This window comes from Rhea americana, unplaced genomic scaffold (assembly GCF_003343005.1).
Source record: "Rhea americana isolate MKP2758 unplaced genomic scaffold, rheAme1 scaffold_392, whole genome shotgun sequence".
In the NCBI taxonomy this organism is placed as follows: domain Eukaryota; kingdom Metazoa; phylum Chordata; class Aves; order Rheiformes; family Rheidae; genus Rhea; species Rhea americana.
Genome location: NW_028186526.1, coordinates 344273 through 368872, shown reverse-complemented (window position 1 = coordinate 368872; position 24600 = coordinate 344273). Strand labels below are relative to the sequence as shown.

The window sequence follows — 24600 nt, the reverse complement described above, 5'->3', positions numbered from 1 at the left end:
CCGTCCCGTCCGCTCCGGTGAGCGGGCGCGAAGCAAAAGGGAAAAGCAGCCGCAGGATGCGGGTCTCCGCTAACGGCCCGGCCGGATGGCCGCTCGCAGCGGCGCCTGGCGTTTCGCGCCTCATGTGAGTTTTGATATTCGCCTCCTTCAGTCCTCCCTCGTCCGAGTTCTCTCTCGGTCTGCTTATTTCCTCTTCGTAACCTGCGGTGTTCACTGCAAAAAAACCTGATTGCTGGTAAAACTGTAGTTTTAAGTAACGTAGGTAGTGTTAACTCACAGGACATTGTAACAAAAAAGAGGTGGAGGAATAATCTCCGTAGCCTCTGTTGCTTAGAAAGCCACATCTCTTGTTTACTTACTGCTACCGCTATTTTTTTTTTTGTTTTTTTTTTGTTTTTTTTACTATTGCACCCACTATTTTTTTTTCAGTTCTGCTTCATAGATTATATATTTTTTCAGTCCAAATTTCTCTTTTGTTTTCCTCGTTAAAGTGAAACAATACTTGGTTTTAGAAAGGCTGTTCAGCTCCCATGTGTTTCACAGACAGCTTCTGGAGTGAGGGACTGCAGGCCCTGGAGTTGTTCCAGAAAGCAAGGTGTCCCCACCCATGCTGTCAGCAGTAGATACCAACACAGTCAGCGGCGCACGGGCATCAGGACCAGCTTAACTCCATGCTGAAAGTCATGGTCTGTGCTTCTCAGTGGGCCTTGTTAATTTGGATTAAGATTTGCGGTAAAGCATCAAAACAGCATTTAAACAAAGCTGTTTGATGCACATCATCTAGCCTGGAGTGTGAGTGGAGCAGTCATGTTTTAAGAGTGGGAGGACTCTGTCATTTAACCTTAAAGTGGGTAAAGGCACAGGATTAGCTGAACTGGTGTTTGTGAAAAGGTTGTACCTTTGGAAACGTGACATATAGCTTTGGGGTTTATCACTTATTTACACATATTTGCTGTGTGAGTATGTCTGGAAATGCACTATACTCGCTCGGGTTCTGTTGAGAATATTCTGAGTTAAGGACCTCATAAACTGTGATAAAGAAATAATGAAATAATAATTTTAAACAGCAGTCTGGTTGCAACAAAACACAGCACTCCATCTCAGGCCGTGGCCTGAGTTCTGGGAGGTTTTTTTTTAGCATGATCAGAGACCCAGTCTAAAAGCTGCATTTTGGTCCTCTAGTTCCCCCAAATTTGGGAAAGCAAGTGTTTAAATTCGTCCCTTACTAAGACTTTATGTAAGCATATTCTTTGCTTTAGGCATATGCTTCATTTCTTGAAATAGGATATACACTCCTATGTATTCTTTAAAGGAGTGTTTCTGTAAATTGAGCTGTCACACTTGTATCTTTAATTAGCATGTGTAATTAATGTTTTTGGTGTAATTTCTTAGTCCCTTAAAACCTGTCAACAAATTGAGGGGAAAAATGGTTACTTCAAGCACGTTCAGATTTAAATGAGTTTTGTTAAGTAGCACTTGAAATATATGCAAGTAGTACCAATACTTAAGAGAGTAAAATTGCTGCTATACTTATCTGTACTTACAGTGCAGAGAAGTTCTAGCAAAGATTTCTGTTTCTCAACTCGTAAATGATCTAGAGGTGGCAAAGTCTGCAGATAATGCAAAATGATTGAGAAGGTGAATGGGAAACAGCTGTTAGGCATTTCTTGCAACAGAGGCCACACCCCGCTAAATGAATGAGCAATTAATATAATACAACCAAAGACCACATTGCTTTGGTGGAGGCAACAAGGGTAAGATGGTATGAGTGGCTTAGATTACTGTTTATGGAGAAGAGAGTAAAAATGGACACGAATGCTGGYATCTTTCAGAAATGGCTTGAAAAGTTTGATGTATCATTCTTACAGTGACTTTTAAGCCAAGGCAATGAAGTTGTGTACATTAAATCAATACAAGAGATGTCAGATGTTGACAAATTATTATAATACGTTCAACTTTGATGTGTGGACGATATACAAAATATATTGACAATTGTATACTGCCTATGCATCTTACAGGTATCCTTATATTGATGAGGCAAACAAATGTAGTCAAAACAGGCAGTAGACTCCCTGCTTTTGTGGTGCTAAGATATAATCCTGCTGTAATCTACAGGATATGATAAATAAGCTTTTGTGATTGCTGAATTTATCTTGTGTGGAAGCAATGCTTGCATAGTCAGAGCTAAATGCGTTAAAATCATCTTAATGAATGATACAACGCTGAAACGTACTTCTCTAATGTTGTCGTAATTCAGATGTTAATAGTCAGGGATGAATCATAAACCAGCACGTTTTTTCTGCAGTCAGATGTGAAAACGGATCTGTTTTCTGGCATAGATGGGATCCAATCAGACCTAAAGAACAGTGGACGTATATTTGTTAGAGTACAGGCAGTGGGTATGTGCGCTTTAGTACATGAAGGCAGTTTGGTTACTATAAATGAATATGCAAACTTTTGGTAAGTTTCCAAAATTAAACCTCTTACCATACAATAAGTGATCTTTAAGATTATCCTGACAGTTTGGAGGATTTCACAGGTGAGGCATGAGCCTCAGTTTCCTTAAAAATCCAGACAAAACTGYCGCAGATGATATCACCCTTGAATATCAGTCAGGTGAAGGCTTTGCAAAATGTAAGTCTGTAACATGAAGAAAATATTAGCAAAAACTGAAGGGGCCAGCTTCTGTTGCATGTAGGAAAAGTTTAATGGCTCCCCCCCCCCCCAAAAAAAAAAAAAAGTGTTCTCAGCAGTTCTTATGCCTAAGTGCCTAAGATCCCCTCTCAGTCTTTTCGTCTCTGGGCTGAACAGGCCCAGTTCTCACAGCCTTTCCTCATAGGAGAGATGCTCCAGTCCCGTCATCATCATTGTAGCCCTATGCTGGACTCTCTCCAGTAGTACCATGTCTCTCTTGTGCTGGGGAGTCCAGAATTGGACACAGTACTGTAGATATGGCCTCATCAACTTATTTAAATTAGTTATTTGAACTGTCTTCCCTCCATTTCCTCCAGCTTCAAAATGGACCATTGCAGCAGACTGACTATAGGTAGGAGGAAAAAGCAGCAAGATGGGCAGAGGAATGATGTGTTGAGGCTCTGCTTATTTTGTGGATGGCAAAGCTATTTAAAGTAATTACTGTGCTGAGAATATTTATATAGCCCAATCACATGTTTTAGCTAATCAGCGTATAATAGTGGATACATGAGTGAATTTACGGGAATTTGATAAAAGTCTACCCTTCAGTGTTTCTTTTTGAAGTAATAAAATTAATCAATGATTGTGATGGCAATGTAATAGGCGACATCAACTTTCTGACTTTAATATAGGAAGTTATGTTATAAATTGCCTGGAGATGAACCACCTCTTTCCCCCTTYGTGTTCCAAGCAAGCGTATGACTTTCAGACAGGCCAGAGGCTTAATTAAAATGCAGTTTTATTTCTCCAGCAATTTCAAGCACTTTGGAAGCAGGCTTTGGTCAGTGTTTCTCAATTGTTTTCATGCTTCTGATCACAGGTATGAATGAGCAGAAGGATGTTTTAAACACCTTGCCAGCCTCTTTTGGCAAATAAGTTAGCTGAGGCTGAACCTCTTGGACCTGGCTGGGCTGATTTCAGTACTCAAGCCTCCCCCCCTTTTTTTAAACTGCTTTTGGGGGGTTATTATTTCATTGTATTACAATTCTTAGTCTATACTGTAAATATGTAGACATRGAGGCTCTACTTGATTTTGGTGCCATTCACAGCTTGGTAGATTTTGGTGTGTGTGTGTGTTCCCTCCCCCCCTCCCMCCCAACCATGTGAGATAAAGGATTGCAGTAGCAGTGTAAGAAAACCAAAATGATTCATTATTTCAGGAGGTACAAAGCAGATGGAGTAAAGAATAAAAATTATGAGGGACCTGGCCATGCGGATCTTGTATTGCCTTCTGCCTGCCTTTGGGCTAGATCTTTTGACTGTCTTGGGAGAGAGGCTGCTAGCACCTCTTCATCTTCTTCCGCTTTTTGTTGGAACACCATTACAATGGCTACCACCTGATTGTCTTACTGGCCTTAGAGGTCTGCCGAGGCAGATTCACAGCCATTCCAGGAATCATACTGGAGCAAGAAGCCTCAATACTTGAATTGCCTGTAATTCAGCTTTGGACTCAGAGGATACTGGCACTTTCTTAGCAGTGGGATGGCATTTTTTGTGATGATTGGTGCCCTTCTGCTTTCTTGGAGATGTGGCATCCCCTGTGTCACTGGATTGCCTGCCTAGACTGTGATGGGACAACTTTCACGTGCTGCAAAGGGCCGGGTTCCCCAGGCCGGGCTGCGAGTTTCAAGGTAATACTTTAACTGCRGTGGGTCATAGCGGTGCTATGTGTCCAGGAGCAAACTGAGAGGGATGGGTGAAGTAATTGTCTTTCAGTGTGTGGCAAGTGCTGAGTGAAAAGCAATAAACTGCTACTGCCTCACCACTGTGTTACCTCCCAAACCTAATGGCACTTTTCACCAGGTGTATCTTTGCCAACTTTCTTGCTTTTTTGGGGATATGCTTGTGATAGTTGTTGCAACGACTCCCAGGAAAGGTCAGAGGTCTTGGACTGAATGGCTTACGAAGGATAATAATAGCTGACAAATGGCTGTAGTCCTGTCCTCCATCAGGATGGAGGGGTGAGCAAGGGAGGGCTTGGCTGGCCTTCTGTTTTTTTTTTCTTTTTGAAAGGGGCAAGGAAAAATTACAGTACTTGGCTTGGAAACGTATCTCCATAAGGGCTAGAGAAGCAGTGCAGGTAATAAAATAATATCTCACAGGACAGAAAATAATTCCCTCTCATTCAGCAGAGAAAACCTCTTCTTCCCTCCCACAGGGAAGGGAAGTCTGTCCTTCTGGCTCTTCTTTTAAGAAATGACCTTCTTTCCTGTGCCTAGGCTTTTGGCTGAGAAATTCCTTTAAGAGAGTTACCACACCTTCCTGTTACTTCCTGCTGGACTATCAATACCTCATTTGGCCCATGTTTCCTGCCTCAAATTARGTTCCAGAAACTACCTCCACCCTCCCGCCCACGAAGTTTTTAGCACCTAGACTATTTACCAACCAATTCCCTGTGCTGATGCTGAAGGCAGCTATTCAGAGATGCACTGCATTGTGCTGGATCACCAATGCCTCTTGATCTAATTCTCTCCTTATACCATGCCAGGGAACATATATTAGGATGGCAAGGTGCTTTTGGAACAGGCCAAAAGTGAGAACRTAAGGAATGACAACTAAACAAAAATGGATAAGCAAAACTATCTAAACAATCAAACTTTATTCCTAGAGAAGACTAACGTAGCCTGTAGCTTTTAGTGAGATGGGGAAATAGTAGGCAATGGGCAGCACTAGTCATCTGGGAAACTGAGGGGCTTGMGGTGGCCACTGGGAGATAGGCAGTGGGAAGGCAGAGCTAATTAAAGGATAAGACAGTGAGGGTTCGTAGATGAGATAAAGGTCTGAAAAAGAGATCAGCAAAGGGGAAGAAGGTAGGACAGGTAAAGAGGGAAAGAAAGAGGCAGATCAAAAGTTAGACTGAGGAGGAAGATCCAGTGGAGTTGCAAAGACTTGAGGGCTGGAATCCAACCRCAAATCTGAAGGTACAAAAACTGTATGACTCATGGCACAGGAAGCATGTCATGATAGCATGTGAGCTTGGCGCACCCTGGAGAACTTAGGGTGATGCAGCCCACTCTGATCCTTGCGTCTCCATTAGTGAGTGGAGTGTTTTTTGGTACACTCCCTAGAGTTGATCTTTGCATTCCTTTTGTGCCTGAAGAATCCAGTTTGCATGTGCTGGGACTGTTCCCCAACAGAGACCAGAGTGTGGTACATGGGGATGATAGTGAAACTTGTTTCAAAAGCACTGCCCCTGCTCCAAACAAAAATGTGCGGGTACGCTCAGAGGAAGAGCCTTTCACAGACTCACATGACACTACTTTGGAAGTCGTCATTCCACAAAAATTAGTTTATCTGCTATGAGCTGCTAGGAATGACATTACTTAGCTTTCTTTCTTCTCTGGTATGTAGAAATGGACAGAGTAGGGGTAGCTCTAAGGAGCTGAACTTGGACTTTCCCCAAAATACTGAATTTAACTATTGGAATTTCATAGGATAAAAAGAGAAACCTACTTAGCATATTGAACTTCTGCAGTTGAATAGATTCAAAGTTAGGGGACTACTTACCTTACCGCCCTGCCTTGTCTAACACTGTAATACAATTGGGTTAATTTGCAGAGCAATGGAGGAAGCATGTTTTATTCCCTTGGATTGTTGATTCATACCAGCTGCAGTTTTTGTCTCCAGCTCGCAGATATTAATAAAATAGTCTGGTTTTCTGCATATAAAGCTTCAGTTTGGTTCCTCTGATCAGTTACCCAAACAAAACTGTCATTTTGCCATGTAGTAGAAAATCTGACCAAATAAATTACTAATTTGATCAAACTTCAGTGGCAGAAGTSTTACATGTGTTAAATTAGTTTTAAAAGGCAACATTTTCAAAGGTCTGGAAACTGTACATACTTTGCTCTGTATTATAAGCTATTGGTAAGACACCTTGTGAAAAATAGTTGATGCAGAGACAATTTTCCTTACTGACAGCATTTTATTACCTGACATGTATTATTACTTATCTATTTTTTTCTTCTCCCCTGAATTACATCTGATGAGTAAATGCTTATCAATGGTAAGGAAGTGGGTGGCAGTAGGGCGGGATCAAGAGTAAAAGTTATGTTATCACTAAGAGTATGAGGTGACATGCATCAGAGGGCAGCAGCCCTCTCCTAGGAGTAGTTTTGGCTCCTAGAATGTGTAATTTCTGTTTGCCTCTATCTATTGAAGTTTGCTGGACTTCTTACTGCAGATGAACAAATATTGTCAGAAAGGCAGCAGGTTGGCATTTTGAAGCATGGAAAAAAATAGAGGGGGCTACAGTCTTGTGGAAGGCAAGATTTTGTCACTCTGTCTGATTCTRTTTGTGGTGCTAGTTCTCTTGCCTTCGATGTTTAGAGTGTCGCTGGGAATTACACATATCTATGTGAAAATTGTAATAAAAGTGTTAGAGGTAAGTTGAGTATTGAATTAAAAGGTGTGTTTTTACTACAGRGCATGTTTAATAAACTGGGTTTTTGATATAGGTGTCATAAAAGTCAGCGGAAAGACTTCTGTGAACTGTGKGAGTCTTGAATGTGTTTTTTATAGCTTTTACTGATGGTGTAGCTCCTTTGAATGGTGCATTCAATGATATCTACTTATGTGATGGGCTGTAATCTGGCACTAACTTGAGGTGGTCTTCTGTTAAAATAGAGATTTCGTGATATGGAGCTTGTGGTTCAAGTTAGTAAGACTGCTTCACAGTATGCTTACTAACAAATATCAATAAAAGGATGTATGAGTTTCTGGGAGGTTGTAAGTAACAAGGAAATGTGTTTTAGAAGTACATAAATGTTGACAGTTTCATTTGCACTATTTTAATTATATAGTACTAGTGAATACTATTCTAAGAAAGAATACTAACTGTGTATCTGCTTCTTCCGTTTATAAATCTGAGTGACATAGCAGTTAGTCACAAGTTCTGTTGTATAAGACTTGAGCAATCCATACTATCTTCTAAAAGTGTAACTTTTTTATAGACGGGAATAAATAAGTCATGGCTAAGATCCTGATTCTGCTGATATTTTTGGTGATACTAGTGATATTAGTCCATCTTACCTCCCCAGTTCTATCTTGTAGTTGTCTCTTGTATGTTCTCCTCCCCCCCACCCCCATACTGATTAAAAAGTTTTGGGCAGAGGCTGTCTACAGCTGTTTGCTACATTGTCTGACTCAGTAGTACTTGAGTCAGGATTGCAAACTTTAAGGGTGGCATGTATTTTCTGACATTCCTATCAACGGGAATTGGCTGGCTATAGGTAATGTTGACTTATAAGCGACTGTAAGTAACGCTGGCTTTTTTTATGTGATTGTTTTTTATTAGCCAGAAGTATGCTAATTAAATTCTTACCGGTAACCTGAATAAGAGGATTGTGGCACTTACACATGGAACTGATTTCATCAGGCTCTCTCACTTTGAACATAAATCTGAGGAGCTCATTGGACAGCTTTACTGTTGCAACTGGCAGATTACAGTAACTTTTGTAGTTTCTTCTTATGTTCTTCCCTGTTTGAAAGGAAATTTGACCCACTGAGTGGGCATTTACTATTGGAAGGCAATTCTCGTTTGAAAAGGATATTAAGTGTTTTTGTTATCATCTGCTGTTTTCTTAACTGATTACAAGCTGGCTAATCTTGTGCTCCCAACATGGAGGAGTAGTTTATTAAAATATGTATATGTAATCAAATTATTCTGAGGTCAAATACAACCTTATATGCATAGTTACCCAATTTGCAGCAGGTAATAAAGGAAAGAACACAACATAATGTGCTGTACTTCTGACTGGTTCCCCATATGCTTTCTTTTTTTTTGTTTTGTTTTTCAGCTGAAAGTTATTCTCTGACTGTCCTGAAGGCAAAAAAGAACGTTTTCTGTTTTTATGTTTTGATTCATTGCAGTTATCTCCTCCCAGGTATTATTCAAGGTACTTCTCACTATGCTCCAAGAATAGCTAAGATATATCATGGTGGGGAAAAGGAGGGAGGGAGTATTAGGTCGCATTGGCGTTGGCAGTGGATCACTTCCTTCTTTGGAAGGGTAGTTAGTACGGGGAAGTGGCAGATTAGAGCTTATGCATCCAATTGCTGGACTTCTTGTTGAAGTCCTGGGGCTGATGAAAGAGGATATTGCTGAAACCACTGCTTGAGATGCAGTGTGCTTTAAGCAGGTTTGTATGCTTATATGCACCCTTTGTTCAAAATTTGTCACTTGATATTGATAGTCTGGCCAAGTGTCAACTTGTTTCTGGCTGTGATGCTATCTGGTTGCCTGAGATCTAGCTGATTAGGAATGGCACAAAGACTGTTCGGTTCATGTGGCTAGCCTGACTAGTGAAATATGATGCCTTGCTGGATAGCTATTTTAAAAAAGTAATAGCAGGCACTTACTCACATGTCAGTATAACACTGACTAAATCKCAGGCATGTCAGTGCTCTGGGAGTACTTTAACAAGTAGCTGATATTTTGCCCAGAGGAAAAAAAAAAAAACCTATTGAAATCACGTGACTGGATTCTCCATTGTCTTGCATTTGATTTAGTCTCTTATATAGTTGAGCAAAATGAGCAGAAAATGAGGCCATTCTGATCTGAGAATACTTTATATTTGTTTCTCACAGCTTTAAATGGCTACACAAACAGGGAGATGGAGGGAAAACATGTTTTATTTTCCTCTATTCTGTCAATTTGAGAAAAATAAGACTAGATATTAAAATAATGGGTTTTATTTTCCTCTATTCTGTCAATTTGAGAAAAATAAGACTAGATATCAAAATAATGGATTTTAAAGTCAAATTTTTTTTTTTTTTTTTTTTTTTTAAGCTGTGTTTGTAGAGAAAGGATATCTTTAGCCCTTGCTGAATTTTCTGGGAGCACCAGGTCTTTTAAGATCGGGTTCAAGTTAGCAGATCTGTTCAATGAATAATGGTGGCATATGATGAGACAACTCATTTCTTCACTTCCTCGGTACTCTAGCACTGGCAACAGGAACAAATGAGCAAGATGGAATCTGTGCATGGCAAGACTTGGGTTTGTATCCTTTGCCTCTCCTCCAATGAGAGATCTGGATCTTTATTCCGTAAAACAAAACAAGATATTTTCTAAAAACAGAACTCAAGGCTGAAGATCTGCTTTTGAGGGTGAGAGGATGGTATAACAGTAAAAGATCTCCGAGAGATTAGTTTCATAAGTTTCTATTATACAACAGTTAGTACTTACTATTATTACATTTCGTTTGTTCATAAAAAATATTTTTGAACATGTTAAAAACGAATTAGGTTTGGATGGGCTTATCCTGGCCAATATGCTTGTAAGCTTTCATTTCTGAAATAGCATGTTTGTTTTAAAATTCAGAGTTACTTGTCTGTAATGGGTTTTGGTGGAAACAGCAATACCAGCAAAGGTAAGCTAGCAATATTCCCCCAGCCCTTTAGTGTTGATTGGCACCTGCAAAAGAAAATGTATTTGTTGGTATGAAATAAATACTGAACCCTAAAGGCCTGTGGGAAGTTAGATAAGCATGCTTTGCAGCTGTAGTCCCATTTCCCAGGAATCTTGTTTGGAATTTTATGAGATCTGAATTTCCTCGTGTAGTTAGAATATTAACACTTCCTGAGAGGTAGTCGTGTATAGGGAAAGCATCAATCAGCTAGCGTTATGGATACTACTTTGAACTGATGCATGGTGGATTTGCCTAGGTCTAAAAATGGACTCAAGAACAGAGTAAAATCAATACTGCCCTTACCAGTTCATTTTACTAGAATCTCAGCTAATATTTTGATAGAAATTGCACTGACATGGAGGATTTTCTGGGACGATCTCCACCCCTCCCTATAAAACTTCTGGAGTCTGATTCCCCACTCCCAGTCTGGAGAGTGAATCCCAAGAAAATTTTCAGCCTCACACATGGCCCAGTCAGCATTGCTTTGTCCAACTGCAAAGGCTGTTTCAGGCTGCTCTTATACATGCACGACTGACATCTGCTTCTGGACAGCAGCTGGTGGGCTGTGTTGAACCTCTTCTAGCTCTGCTGTGTTTTGGTAGAGGGTTGAGAACCCCAAAAGTCCAGACCCATCCCACAGAAGAGTTTCAGGAAGGTTTGCAGTAGCTGTGTCTTCAGTTGAGAAGTAGCTCACTTGTGCGTTCGGGTAGCTAATGTGCTCTAAGCTCCCATTCGAGTATGGGCAGATGCCGTGAACGCTTAGGTGAATAGAATCTCTGCTATGCTTTTAAGTATGCAGTTATTCCGAACTAGCCACTGCAAAACAGAACAAAGAATTGATACTTTTCCTTTTACTCCAAATTTTGCTAGAACCCTACTGAACTGATTTTTCTGCCCTGAGGTGAGCAGCCAGGAGACTTCTAAATACTTGCCACCATTTGAACATGGAGAGTTAGAGCTTAGACATTTTCTTCAGACCTGCGTAGAGGTATAATACACAGATTATTTACTTTGGGTTCTTGGCTGGGATCTGAAAGGTGAGATGAAGCTAGGCAGAAAGGGCTGTTGGATGCAAAAATCCTGAGGGGCTTGATCTTAGAGTTTTACTTRAGCTTCCAATAAAAACCCACTGACCTTCTCTTTGTAGTTACATCAGAAAATTTTAGATGGAGTAATTGACGCGAAGTAGGCAATGTATCTTTGTTACCTATGAGAACTAGGCCAAGAAGTTTGAAAAGAACGTGTGTAATGAGGGATTTGAAAAAGCTTTTAGGAGAACATGGGAGAAGAGACGGCAAAATGTTGGAAGAGAAGCAAAGAGAGACAAAAGTAAATGATGACACAAGASAGGAGAATATATTACTGAGTAACACATCAAGCTGCCCTTGAGAAAGAAAAGGAGTGAAGAAACTCACCAAAACAGTAGAAATGAGTTTTTAAAAAGTGAATGTGCTGCATTGTATAGATTTTAAGGTTAACGTACTATGAAGAGAATAATTAGTGTAATGAAGTATTGTGCACACTCATTTCACTCAGAGTGTAATTACAGGGAACTTCAAATAAATGGGCTGTTGGAGTTAAGCTGTCAAGTTTTTCCGATGTTCAGGCTGAGATTACCTGAGAGATGTTTAGATGCCTTGTGTCCTCATCCTTCAGAAATGTGAGGGAGGAAAGCACAGTACCTGAGTTCTCATTATTCAGTCAGCAAACTTAGGAATGAAGTTGCTCCATTTAATACTTAAATTCTGTGCTAGTTGCAACATCTATGGTTTTGTAAGCTATTTAAAACATCCTTTCATTAGTGTTGCAACAAAGACGAGTGTGACTGCTCTGTCTCAATACTTTGCAAAACAAAGGCAATCACAAAAGCCTTACTTTGTGTTTGAAAAACAGATTAAATGTAAGGATGTCACCAAATGCGTGAGAAGGTAAATGCTTGCTCCACTGGGTCCATCCAAAGTTTGACCTAGCCCAATAGACTGCTTTTAAGAGGAGTCAACTCAAATGCTTAGTGAAATGTGTAAGAGCAGGGTTAACATATAGCAGTACTGCCAGGAATACTCTCCCAGCTGCTCATCGCTTGAGCTTCTACTGCAGATTCTTGCTTTTCATATCTCATGATGATTTCCTTCCATAGCTTGACTTTACTTGACTGGATTTCAGGTTTTWTTCTCTCTGGCAGTACATTCTTGGTAGTGAACTCCACAACTTGACTGCACGTTGTGGAGGAGGAGATTGCCTTTTTTTTTTTCTCTCATAGCTGCTGCCCAACATTCTTGTATAATGCTCCACAGTTTTTATATTAGAAGAGAAAATGAGTAACTGTTCTTAYGAATTTACTCTATGCCAGTCATGACTTTATAGACTCCTGTCATACRCTGTTTCAGCCATCTCTTTTTAGGCTAACAAGTCCTGTGTAATTGTTTCTCTTCTGGAAGCTCTTCCTGATCATCTATCTTCGTAGTCTCAGTTGTCTGTTCAACTACAGACTGCTACTTTTACCCAACTGCTGCTCTGTGCTGTCGAAGGTGTTAGGTAATAGCCTSGTAGGATTTCATACTTGACTAGTCAACTTTTTCAATTTTTGTTCGGTTTATCTTTGACTCATTTGAACTTGGTAATATACATTTGTTGAGTAGAAATCCCTTTGGTCAGTGGTGGTWATTTTTATTTTTTTGAGTGGAGCTCAAAGGCTGGTCTCCTTGAGGTATTCAAAATAACCTTAAGACAGCATGAACAAGCTCATGGCAGGTGCTGTCCATGTGAGAGCATGATATGCAAGATAAGGATGGTAGACAACAGACAGGAAAGCAAAAAGTAAGGCAAGGGGCTTTGTTTGCCACGTTAGGTGATTCTTATTTTACTCCCCCCCCCCCCGCCATATGGCGAGGAACGCTCAGCTGGAAATGAGTCTGGCAAGGGATATCAAGGACAATAGGAAGGGCTTCTTCAACTACATCAACCACAATCAGCAGCAGGAGGAGGACTAAGGAAAATGTGTGCCTCCTACTGAATGGGGTGGGGGCCCTGGTGACAAGGGATACRGAGAAGGCAGAATTACTGCATGCCTTCTTTGCTTCAGTCTTCACTGCTAAGGGCAGCCYTCAKGAATCSTGCARSCTRGACGTGAGGGAGAAAGTCTGGAAAAGGGAAGACTTTCCTTTGGTTGAGGAGGATGGGATTAGGGACCTTCTGGGCAGGCTAGCCATCCGCAAATGCATGGGTGCAGATGGGAGGCACCCACGGGTACTGAGGGAGCTGGCGGATGTTGTTGCCAAGCCGCTGTCCATCATCTTGGAAAGGTCCTGGAGAACTGGAGAGGTGCCTGAGGACTGGAAGAAAGCCAGTGTCACTGCAGTCTTCCAAAAGGGCAAGAAGGAGGGCCCAGGCAACTACAGGCCCGTTAGCCTCACCTCCATCCCTGGAAAGAGGATGGAACAGCTCATTCTAGATGTCATCTCCAGGCATATGGAGGATAAGAAGGTGATCAGGAGTAGCCAGCATGGATTCCCCAAGGGGAAATCCTGCTTAAGCAATCTGATAGCCCTCTCTGATGGAGTGACTGGCTGGGTAGATGARGGGAGAGCRGTGGACRTTGTGTCCCTTGACTTCAGCAAGGCTTTTGACACTGTCTCCCCTAACGTCCTCCTGGAGAAGCTCAGGAAGTGTGGGTTAGATGAGTGGACAGTGAGGTGGATTGAGAACTGGCTGAAAGGCARAGCTCAGAGGGTCGTCATCAGTGGCATGGAGTCCAGTTGGAGGCCTGTGGCTAGTGGCGTCCCCCAGGGCTCAGTACTGGCTCCCATCCTGTTTAACTTCTTCATCAACGACCTGGATGAGGGGACGGAGTGTCTCCTCAGCAAGTTTGATGATGCTACCAAGCTGGGAGGAGTGGCTGATAGAGCTGAGGGCTGTGCTGCCATTCAGAGAGACCTGGCCAGGCTGGAGAGTTGGGCGGAGAGCAGCCTCCTGAGGTTCAACAAGGGCAAGTGCAGGGCCCTGAACCTAGGGAAAAATAACCCTATGCACCGGTACAAGCTCAGGGCTGACCTTGTGGAGAGCAGCTCTGCACAGAAGGACATGAGAGTGCTGGTGGATGACCAATTGACCGCGAGCCAGCGATGTGCCCATGTGGCCGAGAAGGCCAATGGTGTCCTGGTGTGCACTGGGAAGAGTGTTGCCAGCAGGTCGAGGGAGGTGATCCTGCCCCTCTGCTCAGCCCTGGGGAGGCCTCCTCTCGAGTACTGTGTCCAGTTCTGAGCTCCCCAGTACAAGAGAGACATGGAGCTACTGGGGAGAGTCCAGCGAGGGGCCACAAAGATGATCAGAGGGCTGGAGCACCTGTCCTCTGAGGAATGGCTGCCAGAGCTGGGCCTGTTCAGCCTGGAGAGGAGAAGACTGAGGGGGGATCTTATCAATGTGTACAAGTATCTGAAGGGAGGGTGTCAAGGGGAYGGGGACAAACTCTTTTCAGTTGTCCCATGCGAAAGGACTAGAGGCAATGGGCACAAACTGAACCACAGGAAGTTCCGCCTGAACGTGAGGGGGAATTTCTTTGCTAGGAGAGCAACAGGGCACTGGGACAGGGTTGCCCAGAGAGGTTGTGCAGTCTCCTTCTCTGGAGCTCTTCAAGGCCCACCTGGCTGCAACCCTGTCTACCACGCTCTAGGTGACCCTGCTGAGCAGGGAGGTTGGACTAGATGATCTCCAGAGGTCCCTTCCAACTTTACTAATTCTATCATTCTATGCCTTGCAATTATTCTTTGGGATACTGCAGGAGGGGTGAGGAGCAGCAGCAGATTATGAACAGTTCAGGTTTGTTGCATCTTTCATTCCTTTTATGGTGTGACATTCTTGTTCATATGGCATTTTTCTTTCATTTCTCAATGTGTGGGATCCAGTTTTCATGACAGCCCCCTAGCTCCCTACTTCTGATTGACTTACCATGTATTGAGAAACACTGGGGTAGATATGTGTCAGTTCCCTTTTTCTAGAGAATAATAGGACTTGTCTGTGCTGGAACAGCTAGTATGTTTAAAATTTTCACTGTATCTCAATCTAATAATGTTTTAATATGGACAATCCAGAGGTCTGTCTTTATGATATGATAACAGATGGATTTTGTGGCATTTAATAGCATCACATAACATCGCTGGACCCTTTCTACTTTTTAAGATGACTGGTACTATATGTCAACTGAAGGTAACTGAAACATCCTGATTATCCTATGATAAAAGAGTCCCTTTTTATCATTGACTTTAGTTCAGTAGCTATGAAAGGAGCTGGTGGACTACACACTACACACAAAACCTAAGGATGACAAAAAGCTGATCTAAGTTGTTGGCGTATGCAAAACTGTAGGTCTGAAAGATGGTAAAATTATTTGAATCAAGCTGCACCGTGACTTCAATGGCTCTGTATGTCACTAAGAGAGAAAGAAACTGTTCAGCAAGAGCTTACCCAAACCAGAAGGATACCTGTTGTAGCTGTGAAGCCTTACGCCAGCTGAAGATGAGTGGGTAGTTGCTTTCTTAATAACGAGCAGAGCACACACACACACACAAGACTTCTGTGCCCTGTTATGACAGACAACATAAATACRGGAAGAGTTGGTATTGATAAGTGCTACTATTTGTATGTCTATATATTTACTATTGCGTTTTGTGCCAACATAAAACCTGAAGAAATAGGCAGCAATATTGCAAATGGTCTTTATAATGATTTTGTGTATTTATAAGAGATGTTTCAATGTGTTGAATGTATTGTAGAAAAGGCGGTGTTTTTTTCTGGTGTATTTGATTTTGGTAATTGAGTTTTGAGCTAGTTTGCACAGGGTGGAGAAAACAGAGATGGTTCAAAAAGGTGCAAATAGGGAAAGGTGAACGCTCATTACCAAAACTACTACTTCAAAAGTACTATTCAATAAGAAATGGCCCCCCTCCTCTCCTTGTCTTTTATTAACACAAACTGTGTGGCTACCCTGAGGCTCTGTTTTATTCTTCAAAATACATTTTTAGGTCTGTCATTCCAGAATGTCTCTAACTTCAGTGACAGTTTTTTGTATCATTTGCCTGAAGCTGACTAGGGAAGAGAGTCTTGGACCTGTGGACCTCATAGAATCTCTCAGATAGCTCAGTAATCTGATTTTAAAAACAAAATAAAACAAACAAACAAAAAACCCTGCAGGAGTCCTGAAAATAAGTTTGAACCAAATAATATTTCAGTGCAGTGGCAAGAAGTAATCAATATAACAAATGAAATAGGGGATGTTCGTGACAGCCTTAGGCCTGAATTTGAAAAATCAATGAAAACCTAAGCTCCGACTTCAATAAGAAAGGCTCAGACAATTCACAAATGGATTTTGCAGAATACCTGGCAATGACAAAATAAAAACCATCACCATTTACTTTTCTTGTTTTGGGAACAGTGGGCCACCCTGCAGATTGAGAAGGGAGTAAAAAAGCAGAAGGCGCTGGCACTTGAAAATTTAATCTCCAATGGTAAGATCTTTGTATGAAGATGACACGGCAGTATTCATCTGGTAAAACGGCAACTATTTTAATATCTTACCTAGGAAAGAGAACAAACAAAATTGCACCTGATGTTAAGTAAGAAAACTAGAATGGTCAAAATGAAGTTTGATGAACAAAACAGTAAAAGAGACTGAGTATATAATAAGCAAGATGTCCGTTGGTTAATCCTCTGGGTAACAGGACATTAGAGAGAGCAATGTGGGAAGAGAAAGACATTGCTTGTAAGTGTTTGGGAAGCTGTCCCCCTTTTCATGGGGATTTTGTACTTTGTGATTCCATTAGTTTTCCCTCTTCGGAGGTTTAGGAGGAAGAATGGGTATTTTTTGCACTTGACACTTCTCTTCACAGGTTCTCTGTTTTTCTTAACTCCTGTTACGCAAAAGACTGAGCCTTAAGCAAAGCAGTGGCATAAGCCCTTGGATCACTGTTACTCTTTGAACTCCTCTCTAAATATGGGGATAGAATCTCAAAGACAGTGTAGTTTTGTTTCTGTTTTGTTTTTCCAACTATTTTCCTTTCTTTTTTTCCATGGAAGGGGACTGGATCAAAGTCTCATAATTCTTTTACTTGTAGTGGTGTTTATAGTCATAGGAATCCAAGACAGATTGTTCTGTTTGTCACCTGAAGACTTACAGGTCTGATTTCCCTGACATTGAAGGTTCAACTGAAATCCAGCTAGAGGAAGGTTTTGTGATTCTGATCAGAGGCTAGCACACTTATTAAGATGCACTAAAGGCATGCATATTTAATGCTATTAAAAAAAGGAAATATTAGTTGATACAAATCAATGCAGTGCTGTTTACAGTAAACAGCTAGCTAAGAATCTGGCTTCAGGGCCGTTTCAGTCAACATCACTGAGATTTCACAATGAGGCACAATTTTACAAATACGAAATGTGAATATGTTTAATTCTTTCTGATAGTGCTTTTGTGTTACCGTATGTATGTTTATGGAGAAAAGGTTGACAACTTCATGCTTCTTGGAAGTGAAGTGACTCATAAAGARGAAACAGTGCAGGGGGAGAAGGCTCTAAGGAAAAAATGTTGAAGGTGTTTACAGCTGGGGCAATATTGCAAAAAACCCTCCAAATTAAATGAGGACAGTAAAACCAACAACAAAATAAACACTACTTTTTATCTCAGAACAAGAACGGAGAGCTGTAATCTTGGCAGTGCAGGGTTGACATTGCTAGCTGTGCGGGCATACGTTGTTTGGTAAATGATAATGAAGACAATGTCATGCTCAGGGTTTTATTTGCAATTGACTCTGAAGGCTTGTCTCTTCAACAGTCTAGTGATGTGATATGGCGCAGGATTAGTGAAGCAACCTGTGGAGTTAACTGATAATCCATAAACCAAACATGCCCATGMGTTACTGGGAGTGCTTACAGTGGGAGAACTACTCCTCAAAAGGAGGAGTATTTTCCTCTTCCTGGAGATTTGATTGTCCATTTTCCTGTGTGGAAGGAGGGCTCCTTTCCTTATCCAGGTGTTTTTTGTTTGCCTTTTACTATTAAGGGATCATCCAGAGGGAAGAAACCTCCATGGAAGAGGAGATTGCTGGCCAGCGACAAGGATGCTTCAACCTTGCTGATATTCTGTATTTCTCGAAGAAGGGGTTTGAGGCGGTTGCAGATGATGAAGTCACCCGGCGTTTCTCCTCTGAGGAGCTGGTCTCCTGGAACCTCCTTAGCAGAACTAATGCCAACTTTCACCATGTCAGCTGGCAACTGGCCTTTGTGTGGATCACTGGGATCCTAATCCGGTACTGTCTCCTGATGCCTCTTCGGTGAGCCAGATAAAATTAACTGGAGTTTGTTTTCTTTTCATGTTGTTTTTTTTACAAAAGATCAGTGAAATAATATGCTTTTGACTAATGCAGGAATGAGTTTGTGGCATGACTTTGATTTTTTTGAAGATGCCATGAAAACTCTAAACATCAAAATATCCCTGAAAAGTGTTGAGGAGGTAACTTTCTCATGTTCTATTTTCTTAGTGTGCTAATTTGTCTATTCATTTAATTAGTTTTTTTTCAAATCCAGCAAAACCTCATAGAGAAGATTTGCAGATGTTTTTGATATAAAATAACAATTGAAAGGATGGGGCTCTACTTTCTTGAAAAATTTGGGGGAGCTTTTATGCTGAATGCTCGAGTTTGGAGGAAAACTAGTGTTCTGGGAGTGCAGATCTGGATGGGGCAAAAAAGATGGAGGAAAAATAACAGAGACTCACCTATTTGAGATGTATTTTTAGAATATTTGAGGTGCCTTTAAACAAAAACAACCTGTATTACATTGACAGTGCAATTACAAATCTTAATATATTCCTCTATAGAGAAGAAGCTTTTAAAGACTCTGATTCCTTTTAAAGGAGGGAAGTATTCTAAAAACTGTTGCAGTGCATAAAGGTGTCTTATACCAATAAATAACCTATCAAAGTACATATGCCTCTGTGTAAGCCTAGCTAGGCAATTTAAGGAGACAGCTTTTCATGCAGAAATGTCTTTAGAATTTGTTTTACTTGGTCATTAGTAACTAATGACATTTAATTTTCATGATTATGTAGTAACTTACTGTGCAGGATAGAAATATGTACTGAAATGTCTGTATAGATTTTTTTAAAAATTTAGTGATGAGTCTCTGCTTTGCATTTTATAGTATAACCTCGCCTACTTTAAAGAATCGCATAGCCGCTACTTAGCCTCTTTGAACTTGGTAGATTGTTTACTACCTGATAGCCTTAGACYGAAACATGGTGCTTTTTGGAATTTATACTCCAGATAACGGAAGATTTAGGACTCAATGCAGGATTAATTGGCTCATGTTGTCCCTTTGGACTTAACTGATTTATATTGCAGATTAGATGCTATTAACGGAGGTGAGAAGCATCCTAGAAGGGATRAAGGGGTTAAAAGATCTTTTCACTTGATCTTCCAATTTTCCTTCTTACCATTAATTAAGAGGTTTATTTTATTTTGTAGCATCAGCTTGGCTTCTTTCAGTATCCTCTTCTTGGTTTCAGCAACCACGGTCGTAGGACAGTTTCCAAATGGCAGGTAAATGTTTGCTGAGAGCTCTTTGCCATTTCTGTTGCAGTTCTTAGAGTAATTGAATCAAGGCATTAGAGTATAATTCTGCTTGAACTGGGAGGATTAGCGTTGAAGATTGTGGAGTGATATTTCTCTGTTGTAAACTGATAGGGTACTGAAAGGTAATGGTATCCAAAAGGGGATATGCAAGGGTACTGAAAGGTAATGGTATCCAAAAGGGGATATGCAATGTAACCCASAAAGATACTGCTGGAGTAACCCCGATAGATACATCATCTTACAGTGGAAAACGAAAAGCATGCTTTTTGTTTCAGCATAGGGCAAGTAAGTCCTGTCACGAGCAGTTCGGTATTAACGCTGTGAAATAGTTAAGTTCCGTCAGTGCAAACAACTCAAATATGATTTACCAGCTAAATATTTCTATATTTAATGAATGTTAATGAGTGAGTCAATAAGTTTCTTCTAGAGGAAATCTGTAAATCAAAAGCCCTACTATAATCTCCTCTGCTTTGAATCTAGTAATATTTTAATATTCCTGAATAGAGGAATGGAGCCAAGAATTATCTCTGATAACCAGCTAGCTTGTCCTGTTGGGTACAGCTATTGCAATAAATCATCTTAGTGTACTTTTTGTAATAACAGTGGTTGGGAATAATGATATTGTGCTATGAGTGGCTACAGAGAACTAAAAACGTATACATGGTTTTATTTCTTCTAGGATTAAATGCTGGCTGAGCAACCAGGTCCAGATGACATGTGCTGCGTTAGGGGTCCGATGTCTGAGTGGTGCTGTTCATTTCCATAACAGGTGGGTGATGCCAACCCACTCTCAGATGTGCATTATTCATTTCTTAGTGCTCTCTATGGTATCAAGCATCTCAAGTTTCAGAGGGGGATTTTTATTCCATTATTGTGYGTTATGATGGATGAAATTAGTTTCAAGAATTTAGATAATCTTACACCTTATCTGTCTTCCTTTCACTCCAGTCATTTTCATGCCACTACTGTATTTTCTGTTGTGTGTTTGCAGGGTATGCAAAGGTGAAATAAATGTTCTATACTTGATTAAATTTAAAYTCAGATGTTTTTCTCAAAACCTACAATTGCTTTATTAGCTGACTTGTTCAGTAGCTAATCCTTCACGCTCTTTCCTGAAGTATATTGTGGATGGGTATATAAGTAAAATCTTGCTTGCTTGGTTATTGTAATTAAGAAGATTTATGTAATACAGGCTCCTTTTGTGTTTTTTCTTTAGAAGACAACAAAATCATGCTCTAGTATTTTTGAACATAGAGTTTCAGTGTCTCTGAGTAGTCTTTGATATGTGCCTCTCTGAATGGTAATATTTGCAACTAAAATGTCTTCTGCAGAGAAATTGCATATTCCCACCTATGAGGATACTAACATACAGAACWAAGGAATTTACTAAAATGCCAAAACTAGTGAAGTCTGAAGGGTACTTTAAAGAATGAGGCAAGATGACTTGTGCACAGTAATATGCTTCCAGAGGTTCTAATATGTATGACAGTAATACTCGTATTAAGTTTTTTTTTTTTTTTTTTTGCGCTCAGGACCAAACAGAAGGCCATGGCAAGGCTAGCTGCCTTTTTTCTTTTAGCAAACAATAGGTTTTCACAATGGATAACTGTGAAGAACTCGAACAGTTAATTTTTTTTTTGCGCTCTTCTATTTCCTATGGATCTAGAGGTTTGTTATGTGTGTAAAGTGTCTTTGTGGCTGAGAGTTTCCGTTACTGGTGTACGTTCACCCGATGGATTTYCTAGTTGGGGCTGGAGCCTTGAGAATAAACATCAAGTAATTACTTYAACGGTTGTCGTTACAGAGAAAACAGACCACAAAAAGGAGGCATCTGCGTAGCCAACCACACATCTCCACTAGATGTTCTAATCCTGGCTAGTGATGGATGCTATTCTTTGGTAAGAACAAGAGAATTGGTAATACTGGTAATTTTGAGATGCCCGCAGGTAGTGTTGGATGAGATCGTAGGTAGAGACAGTAGGATATGATAGGATTCAGGTTCTCACTTTCAGGASTACAGAGTGATGAACACAGGTGTAGGCTTGTGCATGTTTTTGACCAAGAGCACCAGGATCACATGTGAATGAGCTCAGAAATTGATGCATCTTCTTTCATAACTTTATCATTTAAAAGTGTGCATGTGTTTGCATAGTAACTAGTTTGTTTTGGGCTTGCAGGTTGGCCAGGCACACGGAGGGCTTCTAGGACTTATTCAAAAATCTTTCATGAAAACCGGTGATCATGTTTTGTTTGAACGTTCAGAAATGAAAGACCGTCACCTGGTGAGAAAAAAGTAAGGTAATGAGGTGTTAACTTAATTGACCCATCAGGTTTAGAAACTGTGAGCCATGAGTGTGAATTAAGTGTTTTGACCCTATGTGTGCTCTTGCTGAACAACTGTAGGTTGTCATCAGTGTGAGTTCTGTAACTGCTCCATCACTTACGATGCAAGGTGTAGCAATCTTCTTCTGGACTCCTGACCGTTTGCCCTGTAACCTCTGGAAATTTCTGCATTTCCATTATCACCCTGCCTGCCCCAGACAGCTGCTTGTTCATTCAGATTCAAGAGTGATAACTCKGGATGTCAGGACAGGAATCCGAGTTTTGTCAACGTATCTGCCTCCCAGATCATGTTTTGCCCTCGTACGTTTTTCATCAGCTCTGAGCATTGTGAGGCTGGTTTTACCATCATGAGTACAGGATAAAGGGACGCTTCAAACTTAACTTTAGGTTCATGTATTTGCTTCTGGAGATGGACAGATCATTTGATGGAACCAATCACTATTCATTGGAAACATCCTCAGCCCTTATCAGTCTTGCATGCAAAAATTTGCAGATGCAATTAAATGAGTTCATAAGAAAAAAAAAATATCAGCTGGCTGCTGGAAGAGCATTCTGAAAATGTCTTTGTATGTTTGCTTGATTGCTGTACTGCTCTCCAGGCCTGCAGTATTGATTGCTGTCAGAACAGCGTGTTGGACTTSAAGGACATGAACAAGTTTGGCTCAGTGTAGCTTTTCTCATGTTCTCATTTTTTTTTTTTTTTTTTACAGAGCAAATTGTTTTTAGCCATTTTTAGTCCTCAGGAAAAAGGATGCAATGCGGCTAACATTAAGCAAGTGTCTGTGGCAGTTAGTCTTTAGAAAAATGGAGGAGGTCACTCTGTGCTGGATCATTCCCTTGTTTTGCTATCTGAAGTTTTGTTTTTGTTCTTTAACATGGCCTGTAGAGAAACTGCTTTCTTTTGATTTTTAGGAAAGACAGATATATGTCTTGAGAAACAACTAATCTTGTGTGTCAGTAAATGCGCTCCATATAGTGGTAATATACTTTTCTTTTTTTTAAAAAAAAAAAAAAAAAAAAAAAGCACCAAATGTAGTAAAAACTTGGTTTAATTCTTATCGAGAAGATGAGGAGGATTATTAGATATGTATAAAACTGATATTATGAAGCTGGAAAGCATGAAAACTTGAAATATGGAAAACTGTCATACTTGAGACAAAAGAAGCTTGACTGCATTCATAGCCAGAGCCTGTCAGAGATAATGAGAAACAATTCATGTATCTCAAGTACCACTGTTACTTGGTTAAAATGGATGAAATGAGAGTTATTCACTTCTGTAGAAAACCCTGTTATGCAACTAGCAAGAGAATGTCCAAGGTGAAGGTCTGGAACTAATTCTTATCCTGATAGAGAGCAATTGGGCAATGGCTTTTTCTTGTCATATTTAAGAGATCACATATGTTTAGATTCATGACTGGATGTGAATGAGTGTGTCTTCTATGGAAGTGAAACATACACTTAAATTTTTATTTTTCCCTCCACAGAATTAGAGAACACATTGCAGAGAAGACCAAATTACCCATTTTAATTTTTCCAGAAGGTAAGAAAAAACTATACTGGTTTTACTGCTGTGCTCATGTCTTGCTGTCATATGTAGTTTATTACACCTGACCTTTACAGTGAAGGGATTTTCTTTATTATTATTCTGTAGCTCTTGCTGAGGTATTAGATGTCAAATTCCATTATTTTACAACAGTTTTATGACAATCTATTTGGGCTGTGTGGCATAACAGAAGAGAAAACAGACTGAGTTTCTAAAGTTTGCTTTATCCTCCAACAACTTAAATCTCCTTAAGGCAGATTTTGATTCATTTGTTGATACCTTTATTAGAATGGATTAACTCATTACCTATTTTAATTCTGGCCAGGTACCTGCATAAACAATACTTCAGTAATGATGTTTAAGAAGGGAAGCTTTGAGGTGGGAGGGACTATCCATCCAGTAGCAATCAAGGTAATGTATCTCCCATTCCCAAGCACGGAAGGATTATATGCAGGAAGCCCTCAAATCAGAGAAGATATTCATATGTAAACTTTAAAAGGGTCTTTGTTTTGCATGAATAAGGCACTAGATAAAGCCCTTGGAAATCTGAACTGTTTTATGATGGCAGCGTCTTACAGGTCAGTGGCGTAGGAGAAATGAATTCCTGAGTGTCTTTAAAACTGGTTGGGAGCAACTCAAAAAGCCCCATTGCAATTGCTATGTTTCATTCTGTCTGCTTTTTTTTTTGTTGTTGTTCTAAGGCTCCTGGCTCCATTTTGTTCTGAGGATAAAGGCACAGGACTAGAAATTGATTATTTTCTTGGCATTTCCAGAGCTTTCTGAGTAGCTTTAGCAGAGTCACTTTACCTCTGAATACATTAGTTCCTTTTTGTGCAGCTATGATGTTCTCTAATCTCATGGAAACTGTTGCAGGTATTGTGAGCGTTATGAAGCAAACCTTGTAGTCAGTAGATCCATAGGTATAGACATTGTTGCAAGATTATACTTTTTGAATGGCTGCATCTGGTTACAGTTGAGATTTGTTTCTATG

The 24600-nt window shown here is 40.4% G+C and overlaps 1 protein-coding gene across 1 annotated transcript in view; it reads left to right on the top strand.

Moving 5' to 3' along the window:
- Nucleotides 1-57: 57 nt before the first annotated feature.
- LOC146590983 (glycerol-3-phosphate acyltransferase 3-like) overlaps nucleotides 58-24600 on the top strand; it is a 28235-nt gene continuing 3692 nt past the window's right edge. The window contains exons 1-9 of the mRNA XM_085313670.1: nucleotides 58-124; nucleotides 16531-16603; nucleotides 18154-18424; nucleotides 19616-19690; nucleotides 20403-20492; nucleotides 21528-21621; nucleotides 21901-22016; nucleotides 23551-23606; nucleotides 23935-24020. Of these exons, the coding sequence (XP_085169796.1) occupies nucleotides 86-124; nucleotides 16531-16603; nucleotides 18154-18424; nucleotides 19616-19690; nucleotides 20403-20492; nucleotides 21528-21621; nucleotides 21901-22016; nucleotides 23551-23606; nucleotides 23935-24020 (900 nt within the window). The 5' untranslated portion in view covers nucleotides 58-85. The remainder of the gene's footprint in view (nucleotides 125-16530; nucleotides 16604-18153; nucleotides 18425-19615; nucleotides 19691-20402; nucleotides 20493-21527; nucleotides 21622-21900; nucleotides 22017-23550; nucleotides 23607-23934; nucleotides 24021-24600) is intronic.